This window comes from Charadrius vociferus, unplaced genomic scaffold, assembly GCF_000708025.1.
Source record: "Charadrius vociferus isolate BGI_N301 unplaced genomic scaffold, ASM70802v2 scaffold623, whole genome shotgun sequence".
Classification (NCBI taxonomy): domain Eukaryota; kingdom Metazoa; phylum Chordata; class Aves; order Charadriiformes; family Charadriidae; genus Charadrius; species Charadrius vociferus.
The window spans coordinates 595,565-617,755 of NW_009647679.1; the positions used below are offsets into that span (position 1 = coordinate 595,565).

Consider the following 22,191-nt stretch of genomic DNA (forward strand, 5'->3'; position numbering starts at 1 on the left):
ATCACTGTTTAGGCTAAGCCTCTCCCACTCTATAGCATGCAATGACTTTTCCGTAGACGGAGAAAATGCAGTAAATGGGGTGATAACATAACATGCTGCATGTGGGAACCTGCTGGGTGAAACAAGAACCCTGTGCTCAAGCTGTGTCTGGTTTTCCCTTATGTAGACTGAACAGTACAATTCTGAACTCGAACATTTGTATGTGAATGCAGACATACCTTTATAAGCAAAATATGCTTATAAAATATAAAATGCCATTTTCCCCCCTGTTTGAGCTAACGCTTTCCCAAGTGTTGTATCTGCAGTATTTTCTAGGCAACTGCAAATAAGCCAGAGTCTGCAAGATGGATGGGTATTAGGTGATGCACATCTGTACTGTAGGGGGAAGCTACACCCGGTGTGTATCTTTAAAAATAGTTTCAATAGTCTAACCTACCCTTTCACTTTGTCAGTCTGCGCAGTCTTTAAATCAAACAAACTACTTCAAAAGCGGTCATCATTTTGTGCCATATAAAATTGCAGGGTGTGTCTGTTCAGGCGTTAGTTTTGATCACAACTGTACTCTGACCTCCGCAGAAGGAGCAGGATCATGAAATGCATGGGCTGGCAGGTGTGCCGAGCCTGCCCTTCTCACCTGTGCTTGGCTTACGGGACACATGTGCATCTTTTCAAGTAACTCTTCTTTCTCAGTGAGCGTCTGCCTTTCTCTGCAGGAATACTGCATGAGACCTAAACTGGAAAAATTAATATCTTGCAACAAAGATGGGCCTCAAATGAATAGTACTTGGTCTCTTCTTTGACAAGAATTGTTCTATCTAATGGTCTTCACAAACTTCAGAAACTGGAGTGTTAGTTTTATAAGTATTTCCATGGAAGTATGATGTTAGTGGTTTTGCCTGGGTGATTTTTAGACCATTTGTGTATTTGTGACCACTTGCTGTAAGTGGTGATGGCAGTGTTTTACCTCAGCTCTTTGCTCTCAGTGTGTTATGTGCTTATGTCACCCGCTAATGGCATTAGAGGAGGATGTGTCCCCTTTGGTTTTTTTCCATTAATAGGATTATCTGCCTAACCCAGCAGTGACGAGGAGCTGTGTTCACTTTCACAGGTTTATGTCAGCTTTCAGGCTGAAAGGTTTAAGAACTGCTTTGAGTTGCAACTGGTACTCCTGAAGTGAGTGAGATGACTGCTAAAGACTGTCCATGCTTTATTTAAATAAGCTGTAGTCAGTGTTCTGCAGCTATGTAGGCAAAAGCATTTAGAGACTGTGGATGAGCAATTCCCAGTTCAGGTGGAAGTTTCCTGAGCAATGCTATGTCAGCCACATGTTAACTTGTCACAATTTTTTTTCAGTGCAATATTAAGACCAGTATTTCTTGTGTTCCTGGCCCTGTAGTCTCCTTTTTTTGAAAAGGTCAGCACATTCTCAAACAGGAGTCATACCTCATTGATTGTGCTCAGATTGGTGACTAGAAATCTCTTCTTGTGGGCTTGAAAGTCTTGAGTTCCTTCCTAGCCACTAGGATTTCACTCCAGAGAATATTTGGGTTGAAAAAAATCTCAGCAGAAGAGCTGCTGGGATTACAGAGTATTATGGATTGCTTTCCAAAGGCCTTCAGGGTTGGGATCTTCATTTGTGTGTTCTGTTTGGGTCCCCATAACCCCGGTATTATTCTCTCCTCTTATGTCTTGGGATCCCCAAAAAAGCGATTTGCTCCGAGTTCCTCAGTGGGGACACTTGGGTGACAGGGTGGGCAGTAACACTGTGTATGGCTTTATGAACTCTACCTGCTTTTTTTTTTTGGTTGAGAGGGAGAAGATGCCCAGTAGCTTCATGCTCAGATTGCCTAGGTATGGTGCTATGTTTATTTGTTGACAGATGTATATCCTACAACAATAATAAAATTTAAACATTAACTTTGCTAATTGCTTCTCAGGTTTTATGCAGTGTACAAATGCATATTTTTATTTTTTTTTAGCCTGTCAGAACTACCCTTGCTGATGGCACACCTTGGCTTTCATTGCCAGCAACGGTGTACCCTTTCCAGTGTCTTCAGTAACTGGAACATCTTGTCTTCCTTTGCTCAGAACAGTGAGAGTAATTAGGCTGAGTACCAAATATGCCCTGAGTGTAAATACCTCTAGTGGTAGTCATTAATGCTCTTGCTGCTCTCATATTTAAATACTTAATTATAATGGTGGATGATGAACAGGCTTGTTTTCAAAGGTTGTAGTTTGAGAGTCTTCTGTAAACTTTGACTCTGAGCTATGCTGTGTACTCTTCTCAGTAAACAACCGATAGTGGTGATGTTCTTTATCTGCTGCCTGAATTGGTGCTGGCTGCGAGTATTGCTGCATACAGCATAGGAGGATGTAGTAATGTTATGTGATGGTCCAAAGATATCTACCAGATGAGGGCTGCAGATAGGTAAAGTAGCTTAACTTCTGATCTGCTAAATATCTGGTAAGGTAAGGGGTTTCAGGTTCAGAGAGAATAGCAGTAGGTAATTGTTCATGCAACGTGTAGTTAAGTTGTAGAGTCCCTTACTAAAGGGTGTTGAGGATGCTAAAAGCTTCCCTGGACTTGAGGAAAAACTGGGTAAGTTAAGAGAACAGTTCATTTGGAATTATTAAGCATGTAGGTAGAGTCCCTTTAGCACAGGAAGTTTAAATCACTGATGGGAAAAGTATTCTGTGCTTGTTCAGTTTATGTTCTTTTTCTGAACATGCTGTGTGTAAGTGTATCTCTGCACCTCTCCTGAAGGCGTTGCAGTACCAGGTGGATGTACTGGGTGCATGCAGACACCTAACGCATCTGCTTGGTGTAAAGCCCTCAAACTGAGAGCACACCAGATACAAGCTGATAGGAACAAGTACTGCGTGTGATCCTAGCCGGATGGTGGGGATGGGGTGCTCCCTTATCCTTGGAGACCTGGAGTTGGGAAGAATTCCTGGCAGGCTGAGCTTAGGATAAACAGGTGCTCTGTGTTAAGAGAAAATGGGCAATGTTGGCCTTAGCTAGGCATCTGGGCTGTGTTTGGCAATTTAGCACCTCCAGAGATCTGCACTGCTGGGGTATCTGATGGTGGTCTTTGTTCTGAAAAGCCAAATCTGAACTAGGTTCCACACTTCGGTTACGCTGAAAGAATGCAACACAAGCGCACTTCACTAGTTCCTGCCCTCCGAGCGCCCTGAGATTCAGCTGCCTTGGACGACAATGTACTCGGGGTGAGTTTGTGGCTGCGCTGTGTTTACCGAAGCTGCTCAGTGCTGATGGAGCCACGAAAGCTGCGTTTCCTGAGAACTGTTGTCTGTGCTTCATCTGAGCTGGGCAGGAGTGGGGAATGTGGTTTAGCAATCATAAATCTTGTGGTCAAGACTGTCTCGGGAGGATCTACAGCATAAAGGCACTGCAGTATGAGTGCAGCACACGAGTCATGAGGAATGTTTGCAGGCAGATAAAAATGGAGACAAGCAAAACCTTTGGGATAAATAAATCTGAGAAGACTGTTCACCTGGAAGGCATAGTCTTACCTACATGGTTTCTCACCAAATTGATGTCAGTTAAATGTTTGGGGGTTTTTGCTGTTGCTGTCACTTGTGTGTGTGGGTTTGGTGTTTGGTTGTTTTGTGGGGTTTTTTTGTTTTTTTCTCCAAAAAATGCCATTTTTAGCTTGAGGAGACCGACTTGGTTCTGCCCAGAAGATAACTTGAGATGACAGTCATTGCACTTTTTTGGAGTGGCTTTGTCACGTGGACACTAATTGCAGAGAAGTCTTGGAATGTTCTTTTGAGAAACATTAGTGCTGCAAGGTACAGGGCGGGTGCTCACAGCCAGTGATGTGGAATAGTTCAGAAGTTACTGAGAAAGGGTGAATTTGTGCAAATAGGAATAAGTGAGTGATTTTTTTTTTTTAGACTCTCTTTACTGAGAAGATCCCTTTATTAGGTTATTTGCGGTCTCTTGTGGGTGTCCTGCAGGGGGTGTGTGTGTGTCTGTGGTTTTTCTGACTATGCACCAGGTTTCTCTTCTGCGGACAAAACAGTGCATTGCTTGGCTTGTTGACCCAGTTCTCTAAATACGGCACTCAGGAGATCTCCATTTAAATTTAAAACTTGTGAAAGGAGAGTCTACATCTTCCCTGCTGTTAATCATTATGCTGTCTATTTAATGTTTTGACAGCCTCTGTGACTCCTCTCGTTTAACATGTTGGGAGACAGACTGGCAGCAGCAGTAAGCCGAAACCAGGTTCTATTCAGAATGGGTTTCATCACTGTAAAAGGAGATTTATTTTTTAAAGCAGAGGCATGTGTGTTTTCTAATTTAAAATCAGTTACATTTCTGTCAAAATAGGATCTTGCATTCCATCTGCTCTGCGGTTGTAACTGTCTGAAGTCTGATCGTGAGTCTGGTTTTGGCTTTGTGGTGTGGTGGAAGGGGAAAAAATTACTCCTGCGAGTATTTCAGTCCTTGTGTGTTATTAGTGGTGATAAGTATGACCTTCATTAATGTCAGTGGACAGTCAATTTGACTAACGTGTTTGTTATTTTAAAGTGAGTGTTTGCATGTCTGCGGAACATAACAACACTGTAGTAAAGTTTCATGCGTGCTTGTCTCCTTAGTTAACATTAAATCTAAAATGCATTACTCAGGGCCTGAGCATGTGGAGAATGTATTAATAGCTATTGCTTTCTATCGCTTGGCTATCAAGTACTGGATTATCAGAAAATAGATCTGGGCTGATGAGACTGTCTACGTATTGTTTACAAGATATTTCAGATCTGGGCAATATTTACTTGTGAGCCTGACCCTCTCTGGCAGTCGGGCACAGCGCAGAAGCAGCAGCTCGGGGAGGGTTTCCTTGGGGATTGCTGGGGAGGGACAGGCTGAGCAGGCGGCCGGCCCCACCGAGGGCTTCGCCGGCCAGGCAGCCGCTGGCCGGAGGTAGCCCGGATTTTTTTTTTTTGAAGAGTTATGAAGTCTGAAGATGATCCTGAAGATGGGGAAAATATACTTGGGGATCCAAGCTAAGTGAAGGATGGAACAAAATGAATTCAGGGCGGTGGAGAGAATAGGTTTCTCGAAGCAGCCTGTTTGAACGCTGGCTTGCCTTGTGAGCTGCAGTGGTTTGTAACTTGATGCGAGAGAAACTGATTGCTTCTGGCAGCAAGAAGCTGCCAGTTCTACCATGACTTGTTGGTTTTCTTGTGCAGCTAAAGACACAGTAGGTATCTTAGATTTCACATCAATGGCAGTAGTTTACAACTGCAAAAATGCAAAGGCTTGAATCCTATGAATGTTTTGTAACAGTTTCTTTTTAATTCATGTGTGTTGTATTTAACAACTCTTCCTATGAAGAATTTTCCTTAAATGTGAATGCTTGGGTGACATTAGTTGATTTAGTATATCATAGGAAATGGATGCAATTTATTTAAGTGTTATAATTAAAGGGGAAAAAAAATCAAGATTCTTTTTTAATAATGCTCATGTTGATCAGAAGATTTATGAAATGAGATCAAGGAACAGCTGGTGAAGGGTTTTCTATAGATTTGAGTGGGTTTGTGCTAGTGGGTGCAAGCTGCGAGTATGAAACTCGGCAATCCAAACCCAGCGGCAAACATGCAAGGTGTGATTGCTTTCCTCTAAGGGTGGAAATGTGTCATACACTAAAGAATTTAGAGGGAACGGAGCTTGATGCTACATGTACAGTTTCTAAGGTATTTAAAAATCAACCATAAAACTTGGATTATAAGGTAGCTAGCTTAGCAGAGGAAGCTTTGCCAAGCTGCAGCGGAGTGCTGTCTCTCCCCCGGCAATGCGTGCAGCTTTTGCTGTGAACGCAAGACTTCATTATGCCAAGCAGGCTGGCTTGGCTTTTAAGCTAATGGATGCTTTAATTGATTGACAAATCGGTACTGCACTTTAGCTGGGCAACACTAGTGGCTGTAATTTCATTAGTTGTCTATTTTTATTCCTTCGTGTCACTTTTAGCAAGTATTGTACTGAATAAGCTATTCTAGGACTTCATGATTACTGTAATCTTGTTTATTGTGAGAATGGGTAATAAAGTTAATCACGACTACTACTGCATTATACAAATTGTTCTACAGATAGAGGGCGGTGGCGGTGGGTTTTTGGTTTTGTTCTTTTTTGTATCTCTTCTTTTTACCTGCAAACCCTGGCTCTGCTGCAAGGCGAGACCTTGCTTGCTGCAGGTCGGGGCTCTGACCGCTTTGAGAACTGGCAAATTGGCACTGACTGTCGCCATTGGGGATCTTCCAGACTTTAGTACATTAAATCTTGAAAAATATTTGTTTCTGCTAGTAAGACAGTCTTGAGGGGAGGGTAATTCTGTCTTGATAGAATGTTACTATTTTTTTTTTAACGTGAAGACTACATAGCTTTTGGGTTTTATCTATTATTGTGCTTCTTGCTTTCATATGAAGACCACAAAGACTTTTGTGTAGTGGATTTGGCACTTTAGGGAGGCGGAGGAGTGTACTGTGAGGAACCCAACATGAAGCATACACGATTGATAGGCTGCTTTCTCTCTTCAATAAACAAAAATGTTTTCAGCTACTCTTTGACTGCTCTATTTTAGAAATTATTAGGTTTACCAGTTTTGATGTTCTTTATTCAGTGAGGTGTGGAACTTCTGATCCACTATGATAAGTAACTCCATGCACCTATGGGCTGCTTACGTCTTGCTGTTATCAGTCAGTTCCTTTGCGGTGTTGAGTTAGACTTGAATATAATACTCCTTTATAAGGCTTTTCCTTGTCGGGCAGCCGCAGGGTGAGTGTGCTCCTGGCCCGAGGCACACGCAGCAGAGGACAACTGGCTGGGGAGGAGAGAGATGCTTTTCTCGGCAGTAGCTTGTGGTTATGTGGGGTGGGAGTCAGTGTGGAACTCTGCACCCCTGTGAGCGGCTGAAGGAGTGTTTTGAGGAAAAGCGAGTTGTATGAGTTGATAAGGTGAAAATAGGCTCTCTGCTTTTTGCTTTTCTGAAGTTCTTTCATCAATTTTTGTTACGCATTGGAGGTGAAGAACAGTGTAACTTTCAGTAAGGTTGGGAAGCTCAGCTGTTCTTGATAAATGTGAGCTGGGTTTGGAGGTGGCTAAATTTAGTATGTATTTCGTGTGTTGCTGACTGCTGAATTCATGAAAACTGGAGTCTGCTGTTGATCACATCTCATAATTGTCCTGTTCAAATATCTCTTGAAGCTTAGTCTCACCTGTTGAGTTCTCTGGCACCTTCCCTATATAAAGGTTGATAGAGGGGGGAAATTGTAGCAGCTGTGTCTTACCTGCCCACTGCCTTATGAAACAATTTTCTTACAAATACTGACAAGCTTATACTGGAGATGATTACTTAAATTGGAAGTTGTTAGCAGTGCTATTTTGGGCTCTGTTACTTGTGATTCTTCACTTATCTGTTCCTTTGTGTTGCACCTTGTTTATTAATTTTTAAGTTTTGAGACGTGGACAGATATTTAATATATATTGAAACGAAACATTTGATTGTTTTATTTAAGACTATTCAAATGATTTACAGTAAAGACGAACAAGAAAACTTCCAGTTTTCATATAATTAATGGAGTAATTGACTTGCTGATGTGAGAGAACAGTTGATGTGCTTTCCCTAAAGGGCATGAAACTGAGAAGAGTGCTTTTCGGATATATAGGTGCTGTGGAGGAAAGGGGAAGGGGAGTTTTTAATGTGCATAGTGGAGAGATTAAAATGTGATAACTAGGCATTAGGAAAAATGTTCTCTGATACGATTAACGAAAGACTGAATTGCAGGTCTGCTGGGACACTCTACCCCTTCCTTCATTGGAGCTTTTGAGAGTTAAGAGTGCCGGGACAACAGTGCAGAGCTATAGCTGGCCTTGTGTGGGGTTCCCTGTCTGCATGACTTCTGAAGCCCCTTCTAGACACACTGTGATGTTTTTGTGATGTTACAAGTTGTTCTCCTATAAAGTGTGTGTATGTACAAGTACACATGCTAGCCCTTCCTTGGTTTGTCCCAGCCCTGTGTAGCAGTTTGTCGTGTTTGTTAATCAGCCACTGTGGGGGGAACAACTGATTTTCTTGGTCAGGGTTGAAGTATCCATGATGAGAGAAGAGAAAGTAAAGATGCAGTGAAAAAACAGCTGTCTTGGCAGCCTCACATGGCAAATAAAGAGGGACCAGAAGGAGATGTCTGCAGACAACCTAGTATGAGAAACTGTCTGAAAACTTAATTTGAAAATGAGGATTGGGAACTACTGTGTGCGCCTTTTGTTTTAGTCCTATTAGAGAGAACAAAACAGAATGAGGAAAACCAAAGAGGTTTGATCCTAAAGGTTTCCTTCAGGACCAAAGTGACTTAACCAGACCGTCTCAGAGCACTGTAGGTTCAATGCTAACAGCCTGATTGAAATGCTATGGTGATGTTATACAGAAATAACTAAACATCTTAACAGGTACAAGTCTGTAAACTGAGATATTTTTTCTTGTATCCCTCTCAGCTGCATATCATTCAGCCTTTTATTGAAGTTCCTGTAGTATACCATAAGCTCACTCGCTTTTCTCATTGTCTTACACAGCTGAACACGGACTGGAACAAATATGATGACAGGTTAATGAAAGCAGCTGAAAGGGGCGATGTGGAAAAGGTTTCATCAATTCTTGCCAAAAAAGGAGTCAGTCCTACTAAACTGGATGTGGAAGGGAGATCTGCGTAAGTAACTTCCAAAACTACAATAATGGTCTCGGGAAGCTGCTGAAAGTTACTCAATTCCCAAATCTTGCTGCTGCTCTAAAAACTTTAATATATAAATCTGTGTAATTCATCATGTTAGGTTTTAGCCTCATCTAGGCTGGAATGCCAGATAGCTAGAATTTCAAATTCTTGTAAACAATCTTCACTTCAGAGTGAAGGTCAGTATTTAAATACTTGCTCTTGCCAGATTTGAATGTTAAAGAGAAATGGAAAGTGTGTTGGTTTTTCACCTGGCTCGCTGATTCCAGGTAAATAATGATTATTTCTTAAAAAAATCGTCTTGTTCCTTAAACTAAAATCTGCAAAACTTTTAACTGGATTTGGACACTGTCCGAAGCTGAATTTGTGCTGTGTAATGCTTTCAGTGTGCAGCTGTTTGCTTTGACTTTCCTGATTAATAGCGCCGTTTTTATGTATAAACCAGCTGTGCCTTAAGCAAGGTATTTTCTACTTTTAGATTCCATGTTGTAGCGTCAAAGGGAAACCTGGATTGCTTGAACACCATCCTTATTCACGGAGCTGATATCACAGCCACTGATGCCGCAGGTAGGCTTCCTCAACTGTCCAAGTGCAACCTGCAGAAGTTCGCGGCTTGGTTTTTATTTTGGAGTGAGATTAAGCTAAACCATGGGATATATCATCTTCCTCTCCATGGATTTCCCTATGGTTGGCAAAAAAATTATCTGTGCGACTTGTTGCTGAAATTAGATCCTGAATTGATGTCGATTTCTCTTTTTAGGTAGAAATGCATTGCACCTAGCTGCAAAATACGGACATGCTTTATGTTTGCAGAAGCTGTTGCAGGTACTGAAAAATACAACTTGTCTGTTGATACAGTTTTTATTCTTGAGAAGAAAAAAGGTGCTTTTAAATATACTGGTTTGAAACTAGGATATGCCACTCATCTCTTTTTTTTTAACAATTACATTATTTATAAAAATAAGACTGTCATAGGAAAAAGACCTTTTTGTATTGAATAACCGTTTGTCACTGAGAGAGTACTAAAATGAAGCAAAAAATAAAACAACTCTTCCTCTCTACATACAGACCATCAAATCAAGTTGTGGCTTCTACCTCTTAAAGAAAATGGAGTTGAATGTCTTTAAAAGACTGGTGTTCCTTTTCTGAATATATTTGCATTTAGGAACAGTAACACTGAAAGGTCTGCTCAAGACTAGCGTTTTCCTCAAAAGATGAGCATTTATATGCATAATCTTTCATTAATGAAACAATATTGGGGGGTTGTCTTAGGTTTTTGTGATTTTTATTTTTTTTAATTTATTCCTGGTCAGTTTATGCTAATTTGACTTTTTAAAAACACAAACAACGCTTTTAGTGGGTTCTTTTAATCTTCTGTTTATTTGATGCATGTCTCTGCGCAGATATAAATGGCACATTTTCTATGGAGTGCCAGAACATGTAGTGGTACTGGTAGTGAAGGAGTAATGACAAGTAGTGAAGAATCGTGGCCATAGTGAATGAACATTTGGAAGCGTTTGTGAAAAATCTGATGAATTGCACACATTCTTTGTACGGTCCTAATTTACTTCTACAACTTTTGATCAATGTGTTTAGAGCACTAAAGTGCGTGTATCCATAACTCTTTCCTGTATGCCACTATATTTGTGAACTAGAAACTTCCTTTTTTTTTTTCAAATCACTTTTTAGTGCTTTAATTCAAATCTCAAAACATATCACGTTTTCAAAGTGCAATCTGAATCCTAATTGATGACTGGGGTTACTTATTTTAACAGTACAACTGTCCAACGGAGAATGTGGATCTTCAAGGAAGAACTGCTCTTCATGATGCAGGTAACAGGTTTTGCTTTTCTGGTAACTGTAGTATGAAATCTAGATTTAATTAATGGATTAATTTTCAGATGGGCTAAATTCCGTGACTATAGTAGGAGAAAATGTTTTATGTTATGATGTTTGTCCTCAGTAGCAAACTCATTAACAGACTTAGCAGAAGTTGTAGGTCTGAAAGTCTTTTCTGATGCCCATAAATTGTCTTGTAAATTCGTAAGCAAGTATCATAAGCAGTGTGTTAGTGCCATGATGTTAACAGGTTACAATACTTTTACTCTGGATGGTCTGCATCCTCATTAAGCTATGCAGTGTCTTGAACAGTAGTGTTGGATTTCCTTCACGTGCTTTTGAGGTCATTGTGTGATAACTAAGTCACAGACTCTTGTCATGCTTTAACTTAGTTATATGGATTTTTGTGAAGCAGATATGCCCAAGGAGGTGTTTGGAATTTCATGAAGGCTGTTTCCAGCAGTATAACTTGCACTTTCTTTTTCTCTTGAAAGCTATGTCAGACTGTTCCTCTAGCATACAACTACTGTGTGATCACGGGGCCTCGGTGAATTCAAAAGACGGAGTAAGTTGCTGCTTATAGCTCTCTCCTGTACAAACCCTATTGGAGTTCTGGTGCTTTCTCTGCTTTCTCTCCCTTTCCTGATTTCTTTTCCCACTTCCTCTCGTCAGGATGGGAGGACACCACTAGTGCTGGCCACTCAGATGTGTCGTCCCATGGTTTGTCAGCTTCTGATAGACAGAGGAGCGGATGTTAATGCCAGAGACAAACAAAACAGGTAATGCATGCAGAGTGTTGCCAGAATGCCTGCTGACATCTGAGGGTAGAAAGCTGTCCATTGGCTTTCGGGCTACAGAATAAATGTATTAAATTTGGTGGGAAAAGACCTGTGGTTTAGTTCAGAAGTACAAATGCCCATTCAATAATGCAGATAAGCTTGGCCTCTTCTTATTGCTTGTTCTTGCATCTAAAATACAGATAGGCTTGGTACTCCCAGCAGTGAAACAACAGTTGGTTTTTTAAGGGTTTGTCTGTACAAAGCTGCGTCTTGCACCCTTTAGGATCAATATGCAAAATGGGTCATGACAAAAGCGGTACTCTGTCAAGCAGTACTTGCATCCCATTGGAGCTCCAAAGGGATCTAAAAGCCTTGAAAATTTTGCTTCTACATGCATGGAAGGGGGTCGGGTGAGGGAGGGGTTTTCTATTTGTAGGTACTGCTTTGGCCAGTTATTTCTTGGAGGATGGCTGCCTGGGGGCCAATGGACATGGGGCTGCTGTGGGACAAAGCATGGGTACTTGCATCGCATGCTCTGAAGCAGCGAGTGTTTGGAAGGCATTGCCAGGGCTCCCAAGCACTCGCCTGAACTTTGGCTAAACTTTCTGTCTTTTGTTTGTTGTGTCTATTGATGTTTTTATCTGAGTAGAGAGGAAGCCAAAAGTCCCATCAGTTTTCAGAACTCTGAGTAGGGATCTCAAAGGCAGTGGGTTTAGGCTGGGTTTCATGAAAGTATCACTATTGCAGTGGTTTTGTTTGCTTTTAACAAATATTTAAACATTGGCTAAATAACTTCTTAAAGCTTAGTTTCCTCTCCTGATAGAAGAAAGATTCCTTGACTCAAGTTTCCATGATTAGATGTAAGTGTATGAAGGGTTATTGCTGCAAGCGATGGCTCCATTAAAGCGTGAGATCCCTGACTCTCTGAATGCAATCTTTCTCCCCATCCTCAGGACTGCCTTAATGTTAGGCTGTGAATACGGCTGCAAGGATGCAGTAGAAGTTTTGCTCAAAAATGGTGCGGATGTTAGTTTGACTGATGGCCTTGGTCATGACTGTGCTTACTATGCCAGAATTGGTGACAATATTGACATTTTGGCTTTAATAAAAGCTGCCGTTGAGGATTCCAGCAAAGGTATGAGGAACGTGGCTATAACAGTTTGCTGTTGTTCTTTCATTTGAATTGTGTGTCTTCCCACTGCTGTGTCTTCAGGAACTGTTCTTTGGAGGGCAGCTCTAGTCCTTTAAACTAAAACGTGGTAAACTGCCTGTTTGGGAGCGGAGAGAAGGCTTTTGGTTTCTGTTTGTTTTTAGTAAAGCTTCTAAGGTTAATGCAGGCTCTAATGCCTCAGGGTATTAACATTGCTGAACCTGGCATCGCAGTATTGATCGTAGGAATTACTTAGCCTTATTCATAGAAAAACTTTGTACTTGTGAATGCTTCCAGACTGGGGGTGGGGGGAGGGGGAATCTGTTACTTGAAATGTCCCCCCAAGACTGAAACTCTATAGAAATAACTGAATATGTTGTATGAGTCTGAATGAAATGCATTTTTCATTTACTATTTTTGTGGTGTTTTTTTTAGCAAGAGGTTCCATGAAGAAAGGGCAGCCTGAACAAAAGGTAAGGCTTATTACGCTATGTGCGTCCTACGGCTAGTTTCTGAAGAAAGCGTGAGAGGACACACAGCCTCAGTGAAGTTTCATTCTTTTGTAGCATTATCCCCTTCTATTTTCCTGTCAGGGTGAAAAAAAGAGTTACAATGCAGGGCCCAGAATGACTGCATTTCTGAGCCTGGTTTGGGGCCAGTGTTCATTTTTGTAAAACTTTCTGCTGTCTAGAGCTGGAGGGGAGCTATTGCTGAAGGAGCTGGCTTTTGTGTGTCACTGCAGCACCTGCAAAAGCTTGTTGTTCTGTGAAGGTGTCCCCCACCTTATGTTCCCAAGGTGGGGACACCTTACATTCTAAAAACAGGTCGGGTGGTGGGAATAAAACTGACCAAGCAAGATTTTTTCCAAGTTTTTTTTTTTTAATTCAAATGTTCAGCATGTATCACGGAAAGATTACAGGTGTGTGCTGTAAATTTTACTGGGGTTGTGTTTGCTGCGAAGCTGGCCTAGAAAGGCAATTTATAGATTTCCTTCCATAAGCTACTGATGAATGTGTAGTATTTTCTTTTCCCAACATCAGTGCCTCACTTGATAGAGGACAATGTAATAATTGTGAAATGTTTCAAGACTTAGGATTATGAATCTTGAAATTACAAACTAAATGCCTGATGCTCCTCAGCAGACCTGTTACTTTAAGATTTATGCTACATGTGTATGCTGCAGGTCAAACAACTTCATGTACTTTTTTCTGCCTACTGGCTTCTTGCCACATCTTTATACTGAAATACAGCTCTAACTCTGAGACAAGATTGTAACATCTATTCAACTTGTTCAGAGAGGCTTTGGAGAGACTCCTAGCACAAGAGTAATATCACAGATGTATGAAATTTGAAAGAGTTAGAATGCAAGCTGCTGACTTCTGACCACTGAAATACAGTATACCGCTGGCGTTGTTGAGAGGGTGATTAAGATAGTGCCGTGATGCACTATCAGTTCAGTAACTTTTGAATTCTTAACTTCATATGTAGCTGCAAAGATTCACTGTGTAATCAGATGGTGTGTCTATTTCTATTGGGGAAAATATCCAGTGATGTGCGTATTCAGGATTAGAGTTTTGACAAGCATCCCATTTACTGTCTGGATGAGATCATGAGTGACCTCTTGCCGAGAAGCAATCTGTCAGAATGTGAATGTTGGTAGTATTGCCCCCCAGTGGAATCTGAAATGACGGCTGAGAGCAGCCCACTGTCCCCAGAAATGGATGTCTTCAGAAAGCATCAGGAATATAAATTAATACTTTACTGTTGCAATAACAGATTACTAATATGTCACAAAAGTGGAATCGGCTTCATGCACAGGAGGAGGTGAATGTCAAGCTGTATCAGAAGGAACATAATGCTCAGGTAAGCGAGAAGGATTTCCGACTTGCGTATTCCCATGTGCAGAATGAACCAGACATACTAAAGACCAGATGTGCTTGTAAAATAAGCGTTAGCATTTCTATTAAGAAAGGTCATATGTATTGCTGTTTACTTAAAACTTAATTGCATGAATGTAATGTGGCAATTATGCAGATAAACTGTAAACTTTTTCAGGGGGAAAAAAAAAACACTTGTTTATGTAATGAATAGTTGCAAGTCTCTTCGTGTCTTAACCCTGTCCATCTCTTAACCTTCTGTCTGCTACTTTTGCCTGCAGTAAAATCATTGGGTCACAAACCAGGAAGATTTTTCTTTAACGTTCTCAAGAGAGATGTTTAAGTGTCTTACTAAAGACCACCTGTATCATAAATGTTCTACTAACTAGTGTTAATTTGCACATCTTGTTACTATATCATTACAGTTTTCAAAAAGGTAAATGATGTTTTAAGCTATGGGGAACAAACCACTGAAAAATTTATGCCTTTGTTCTGAAATGCTTTGTAATAAAACGATAAAGATCTCTAAATGCAAATTTTCTGGTTTGAGCTAATGTCCTTGCCAGTTAAGGCAGGGATTATTAGGCAGGAGTCAAAAACGTGCTTTACTGCTTGCATGTGAGCACTGGACTGACGATGCCAAGACCTATCGTTTTCACCCACTGGATCCATACATTACTAGAGGGATTCTCGTGGCTGCTGGAACAGTTAGCACACTTGAAGGTTTCTATGTTTCATGTCGGTGAGGTTTTCTCATTACACCTTTGGCTGCAGTGTTTGGGTTTCAGGAACTGGTTCAAACATTTGTTATTTTTACGTGTTAACAGGCAGCAGATAAGCAGCCTCTTGAGTGTTGTCAGCATTGAATGTAATCTTGCTCTGCTCGTACTTTCAAAACCTGAATGTTCACTTACATGAGAATGAGCTATCTAGAGCTGAAAAGCTCAAAGACTCTGGAGCTTGTGCTTATGTAAACCTTCAGAACCAAATAGACCTGGAATAAGGCCACAAAATCATTAGGGGATGTGTTAGGCAAGGCTTGGTGTTAATGACCGTTAAAAATGTTGGTTCAGATTCTTTAGTTTTCCCCAGTGTGTGTAATGTGGTGGTGGTTTTCTTTATTTTTTTACTTACTTTTTAAGGAATTGGAGTTAGAAAATCAAGATTTGAAAGATCGAATGAGAGAAGTGCAAGAGGAGCAGAGGATGCTGCTGGATAGAATCAGTGGGCTACAGCTACAATTGAGTGAGGTAAACCTCTAGCATTGGAATAATCTGACTTGAAAGCTGTAATAACTACCCAACGCTGACAGTGAAGGCTGGTAGAAGGAGAAAGGAAGGGATGTGTAATTAGGATGCGATCTTCACTGCTTTCCTATGAATTATTTCTGTATGTGTCACTGTCACTTTCTTCTGCTGCAGAAGCCTTTGGTCTTGTAATAATGTTCAAAATGTGAGGAGACCTGTTACAATGTCACTCACTGATACTCATAAATTTGAGCGATAACACTTATGGCTCTACTTCGCAATGTAATATGAACCATGAGGTGTTCTGGCATGTTGTAATTTGGAGAGTAAACTTCATCTACACAATTAAATGTAGGTGTTGTGTGTCAGTACTTTATTGTAGCCACTGTTTATTTTCCAGCTGTTACTGTTAGTGGAAACAGAAAAATCTTCAATTGGCAGAAACAGAAATAAAGGTTTTCAGTAGGGAATTTCTCACTCCAATTTTAAAAACCCTGTTTTTAAAAAAAAAAAGTTCCCTCCTCTTAAGAAGTCTAAATATGATCAGTACAATTCAGGAAGAAAATAAAAGCGGGATATTTTTTTTCTTTGCTTTGTGGAGGCTCACATTTATTCCTTCACTGTATTTTTGTAGGGGGTACATTGTAAAAGTGTATGCAGCTTCCCCTAAATGTAGCACATGGATAGAAAGAATATTTCTTCTTGGAATCATGGGCTTGTCTCAACTTTTCTCTTAAGCATTACCTTTATAAAACAAACTCCTTAATTCCCACTTTCCAAAATCAGCAAGCTTCTACTGAAAAACTGTACCCTTCTGCCTCAGTGGTGTATGATCTTGGTGATAGAAAAGATATTCTAGTTTCCCAGTAAGCAAGTCAAGAGACATTACTGCCAAACATCCCTAACTTCTGTCTGTTTCTCTTGCCGGAGGTTGGATGGTAAATGAAAGGGGAAGAGTCAGAAGCATGTAGCATTAGAAACTGGGGTAGACTTGGCAACTAATGAATTGTGTGTAAGCCCCTTAAACGCTATTGAAAAAATGATTTGTGGGGGAATTTTTTTGTTATTTTTGCAGGAGCAAATGTTTGCAGATGATCTTGAAAATGAGGTACGATATACCACCTTAAAGAGTAATAGAACTATGAAACAGGGGAAGTGGCTATTGCATTTAAGTAACGGTATTTAAAGCTATAGAGAAAATAAACTGTCTATAAATGCTAAATGAAATATCTACTGATATGTACTCTGTTCATACAGCTGCACAGCATTTCTGTTACTACAAATAATATATGTAATCCCTACAGCACCTTTAAAGCAGACTTATATAATTATCTCTTTAGTGACTTTAATGCAAGACTAATAAATGGGAATAAATTAAACAGTAGCAAATTATGTCGGTGCATATTCCCTTGGTTCATTCTTCAAGACTCCTCTTGTAGAGGAGCGGTGTTGTAGAAGAACTTCAGAACCAAAAATTTAGGGATTCTTTCAGTGCTGATCTGGGTTGAAGCTCTCCCTAAACTTTTTCAGAAGTTGCTTGAGGTCTTATAAATCTGGCCATTCTTGTGGCTTTGGCTATTTGGCACTCTTTCTCTTTCAGAAAGATGAGTTGAAGAAAATCCTAACTACAAAGGAAAAACAGCAGGAAGAAAGCTTAAGAACTATTGAAGCTCTCAAAGCTAAACTCAAATATTATGAAGTACGTTAATTGATTTGAAATATAATATAGAAATTGATATTTACAGTAATGAAAACTTAAGCTATTTCGAATTCTTGAAAGTCTTATTGTTATCTCCTTGTAAAAGCTTTCCCTGCCCTTTAATCTCTAGATTAACATATAGTAAAAATTTGGAATGAGTTTTCAGCTGCATTTTTGTGTTTCTTGCTGTTTGGTTTTAGGTTGACTTTGTGGGATCTGGAAGTAACTTCGGTAATAGTAAGTATATTTAATTCTTAAAACTTGCCAGGCATGATGCGGTATTAGAATACCTAGACAAAGGCTGGGGTTTTTTCTTGTCACCTCTTCCTGTTGTTGGTCTTACCTATAGTCGAGCGTAATGTGTGTGTCCACACTTCACACCTCAGGAGAGAGTCAGCTGGCCCCGGTTGGCTTTGTACCCGAGTGACAGGGCACTATTGATCAGTCTCGCTTACGAGTGACTGGTCTTGTGAAATGTGCATCGTAACTCTGCCACATCTTCTAAAAACATGAAAAACAAGCTGATCAAGATCTCTGCTCGAAACTGAGTCTTCCCCTTTCCAATCTCTATATTTTAAACAACTCTGATGTCTAGCTCATGCCAAGAAAACCATGGTCACTGTGAAAACTGAGTGTAGGCAGGTTTGAAAGAGACTTCAAACGCAAGACCTCAGCTTACACTTCGATTAGAAATGATCCCATTTCCAGAAACTGAAGTCTTTTGCATCCAACTTGGTTACAGGCCTGTTTTGCACGTTTGTAACTTAAAATGTTACTTAATCTGTCCTGAGCCGTGGTGAGAGCTGTTTGGCTGCCTGTCAGGAAGGATCATTTACTTGGAGTGCAAGGGGATGCTTTTTCCTGGTATCTTCGTGTGCAGACATGCAGCTAGCTCAAGGTGGCTTTCCTGACTATTTTGCAGAATAATTTATCTAGCTTAGTAGCATAGTAAGGGTATTTTTTACTTAAGAGTTTGTCCAGACTTCCTATGTGACTTAATTAAGGTCGAGTTGTTGTAATACCAAGCACTTAAATACCAACCTGCAGCTTAGTGCAGTCCCATTGGACACAATGAAATTAGGAAGGAAAATCATAGTTCTTGTGATTTATGTGTTACTGTTTTTAAATAGAGACTAAATGCTGTTTGCTTTGCAAATCTAGGAAAAGAAGATTTATTACTTAAACAAGGACAAGTGTTTGCTGTGGAGTCACAGGTAATAAATTTTTTGCCACTCGAGAGAATTTTAAGATAGTTATGCTTGGGAAAGCTAAATACACTTCTAAACGTATGTGTATTAAACATTACTTCCGAGTACACTTTCAATACTACTTGCTTTGCTATGTTTATTTTTAACTGTTGGTGCCCTCTAGAGTTACATCTGTGACATCGCTTTCAATGCTGTGAAATTGTTGGCTGCTGAGTGGTCTGGTCTGTAATGAACCTTCTTAAAACTGAATCAACAGATTACTGGGTTAACAGGCATTGTAAAGTGCTTTTTCATCTCCATAAGTTTTTCTTCTACTTTAAATTCAGCTAAAATTCAGAACAGACTTATTTTCCTGCCAGCTATACAATAATTTCCTGCCAATTTTGTTTGCTGATAGCTAGCTACCTTTTAAAGCAACAATTCAGTTATAAACAAGGTCCATCAAACCCTTATAGTGAGTCATATATGATAGAGGTTGGTCCTAAATGACAAACTGTTCTTACACTTGAGTATCTCAGCTGTAATGCTTCCTGAAGTGAGCGATGGCCAGAAATAAATCTGTACATCCTATGCTTTTGTGCCAGATTTCACTGGTCTGTGTATTTGTATGTTCTGCTGGTAACACAGAAAAATCCAGTCTCTTCTGCTATGTTTTACATAGTTATCCCAATGGCCTTAAACTCATTTTAAACTTCAACTAAGAATTAAAAAAAAGATCCTATGTGTAATTCGTTTCTCTTTTTTTTTTTTTTTTTTTTTTGGGGGGAACAAAAAAGTGGGCCAAAAAAACCAACCAACCAAAAAAAAAAAAAAAACCCAAACCATGTCCCAAGCAGGAATTAAGTGGCTTTAAGCCAGCCAGGTCTGGCAGCTGCCTGCTGCTCTCTGCTCCTTGGAACATGAACGGGATCGCTGGAGCAAGCCTGTGCCGTGGAGTAGCCATCATGGCTGGTAGGGAGTACCACATGGCAGGACGGCTAATCTAGTCTGAATTTCTTGATACAGCCTTTGCCGGACAGTAAAGAACTGTATTTTTTTTCCTCAGTCTTTTCAGAGAGAAGGTTCTGTTAACCATGACATACTCTGTTTGGATTCCTTTCAAAATTATGCTCGCATGTTTCAGGGGTGGGGGAATTCTCTTAAATTTCTTCTAGTGGCTGAGTGATTAAATATGAATAACAAGGGAAATGAAATGAATATACCATACCTGGACTTTAATCTCGGTAGGGTCCAATGATTGGGCAAAACCAGTAATGTAAAGCTATATTCAAGATTTTTACTGTTAAAAGCTGAAATACACATGTTCTGTAATATGGGCAAGAATAGATTAGTGTGTTTCCTAGGGAAAAAAAAAATCTCTCAGACAAATCTTACGCTCATATCAACATAGGTTTAAGACAGTTATGGGTATGACAAGTCATATGACTTGTCAAACTTGTGAACGTGTATCCATTTTTGTGCCAATTTATCTTCAGTCAAGGTCTATGCTGAGACCCCTGGAGCTCTCCCTGCCTACCCAATCACCCGGTTCAGAGAAGGAAACTTTAAAGAAAGAACTTGACAACATGAGGACCTGCTATGGTGCAGCAAAAGAAGAAATTAGCAAATTGCAGAGAGAACTGTCTCACAAGGTATCCGAATGCAAAGCTTTGGCATCAGAGTGTGAAAGAACCAAGGCGGAATCTGATGGACAGATAAAACAACTGGAAGATGCTTTAAAAGATGTGCAGAAAAGAATGTTTGACTCTGAAGGCAAAGTTAAGCAAATGCAGACCCACTTTCTTGCTCTGAAGGATCACCTGACTAACGAAGCTGCTTCAGGAAACAGTAAGCTAACAGAGGAGCTGAAGGATCAGTTGAAAGAAATGAAAACGAAGTATGAAGGAGCCTCTGCTGAAGTGGGAAAACTAAGGAACCAGATTAAGCAGAATGAATTGCTGGTGGCAGAATTTAAGAGAGATGAAGGAAGGCTAGTGGAGGAAAATAAAAGGTTGCAGAAGGAACTTGTTAAGTTGGAGATGGAGCGAGATAAAAGGGGAAGAAATGTCATGGAGTTAGAAGGGCAGCTCAAAGAAACGGCAGCAAAGTTAGCCCACTCTGTAACTTCAGAGAAATTTGAGAACATGAAGAGTTTGTTATCAAACGAAGTGAATGAGAAAGCAAGGAAGTTAGCAGAGATGGCAGGAGAGCATGAAAAACTGCAGGCAGAAATTCTGCTTTTGAAGAGGGAATCTGAGAGTCAGAATGCTAAACTTGCTCAGCATGTGAAGCCTGAAGACTATGAACAAATGAGGAGTGGGTTTGAGCAAAAAAATGAGGAACTTGGGAAGACAATTTCTGAGTTATCACAGAAGAATCAGACTCTGCAGAAGGAACTTGAACGATTGCAGATCGATAACAAGATGCTTAAGCAGCAAATCCAAATGCTAAAAACTGAAATTAAAAGCCAGAATGTGCCTTTAAAAATTCACGAAGAATTGAAGAAAACAAATGATCTGGCTGTTGGTGACCTGACCAAAAAGCTTTTTGAAATAACAAAGAAGTACAATGAAAGCAAAGCAGAAGCTGAAAAGTTGCTGGCAGAGAAGAACAACTTAAGTGAGAATATTGGCCACTTCCAAGCTGTGTACCTGTCTCCAGAGCAGCACAAAAAGGAAGTGGAAGCTTTAAATTCTAATGTTATTGATCTTGAAAAGCAGCTTGCCGAGCTGCAGAAAAAATATGATGATGAACAAGCAAAAGCATGCAAACTGGTCTCTGAAAATGCAGTCATAAGAGAGACTCTCAGGGATCAGTATGTGTTGGCTACGACACACGAGGAGATTAAAACAGTCTTGAATAACACACTGGAAAAGACTAATAGGGAGCTGTCAGATCTGAAGGGAAAAACTGAAGAGATAAAGCAAGAATTCATGAGGGTAAATGAAGAAAATGGAACCCTGAAAAATAAGGTGAAACTCTTACAGAATCAATTACAAACTGAGTATATAAGTTTAAAAGATCATGAAACTACAGTGACTACTCTAAATAAAAGCCTGCAAGAGCTTCAGGAGAACAATGTTGCGATTATGGCTGAATATAAGAGGGGTCAAGAAGAAGTTTTACAGTTGCATGCAGAAATTGAAGCCCAAAAGAAGGAACTTGACACAATTCAAGAATGCATTAAGTCAAAATACGCCCCAGTTGCCTCCTTTGAAGACAGAGAACAAAGCTTTGAAGCCACAGTGAAAGAATTAAAAGCACAGTTGCAGGAACAGGTGCAGAAGTGGAGAGAAAGTGAGGAGGAAAACAAGAAGTGCAAACAGGAGAACGAAAAGCTCAAAAATGGTGTCTCGTCCATCCAAAACGACTTGCAGCAGAACTATATCCTTGCTGAGAAATCCCGTGAGATGGAAAAAATGTTTGCAAGCAAAATGGAGGAGTTGAATACGCAATTGAGATACTTGCTGCGGAAATACACCGGTGAAAAAGAAGAGCAAGATGAGCTGCAGGAGGGTACCGAGCAGCCCATAACTGTGCAGGCTCAGCATCTTTCAGCAGAACAAATTGAAGCCTTGAAGAAGGCACTCGGTCACACTATAGAGGATCTAAAGGAAGCTCTGAGGAGTAAGAAGGAATGTTACGACAAAGAAACACTAAAAGTGGAA

At 40.2% G+C, this 22,191-nt stretch overlaps 1 protein-coding gene across 1 annotated transcript in view; it reads left to right on the forward strand.

Moving 5' to 3' along the window:
- The first annotated feature begins 5,189 nt into the window (after positions 1-5,189).
- Positions 5,190-22,191, forward strand: part of UACA (uveal autoantigen with coiled-coil domains and ankyrin repeats) — a 20,476-nt gene continuing 3,474 nt past the window's right edge. The window contains 17 exon segments of the mRNA XM_009881153.1: positions 5,190-5,225; positions 8,591-8,724; positions 9,224-9,312; positions 9,506-9,570; positions 10,521-10,578; positions 11,079-11,149; positions 11,257-11,363; positions 12,317-12,498; positions 12,949-12,986; positions 14,290-14,376; positions 15,533-15,640; positions 16,713-16,745; positions 17,238-17,336; positions 17,537-17,573; positions 18,498-18,550; positions 20,020-22,186; positions 22,189-22,191. The exon segment at positions 22,189-22,191 is cut by the window's right edge and continues 497 nt beyond it. Of these exon segments, the coding sequence (XP_009879455.1) occupies positions 5,190-5,225; positions 8,591-8,724; positions 9,224-9,312; positions 9,506-9,570; positions 10,521-10,578; positions 11,079-11,149; positions 11,257-11,363; positions 12,317-12,498; positions 12,949-12,986; positions 14,290-14,376; positions 15,533-15,640; positions 16,713-16,745; positions 17,238-17,336; positions 17,537-17,573; positions 18,498-18,550; positions 20,020-22,186; positions 22,189-22,191 (3,367 nt within the window).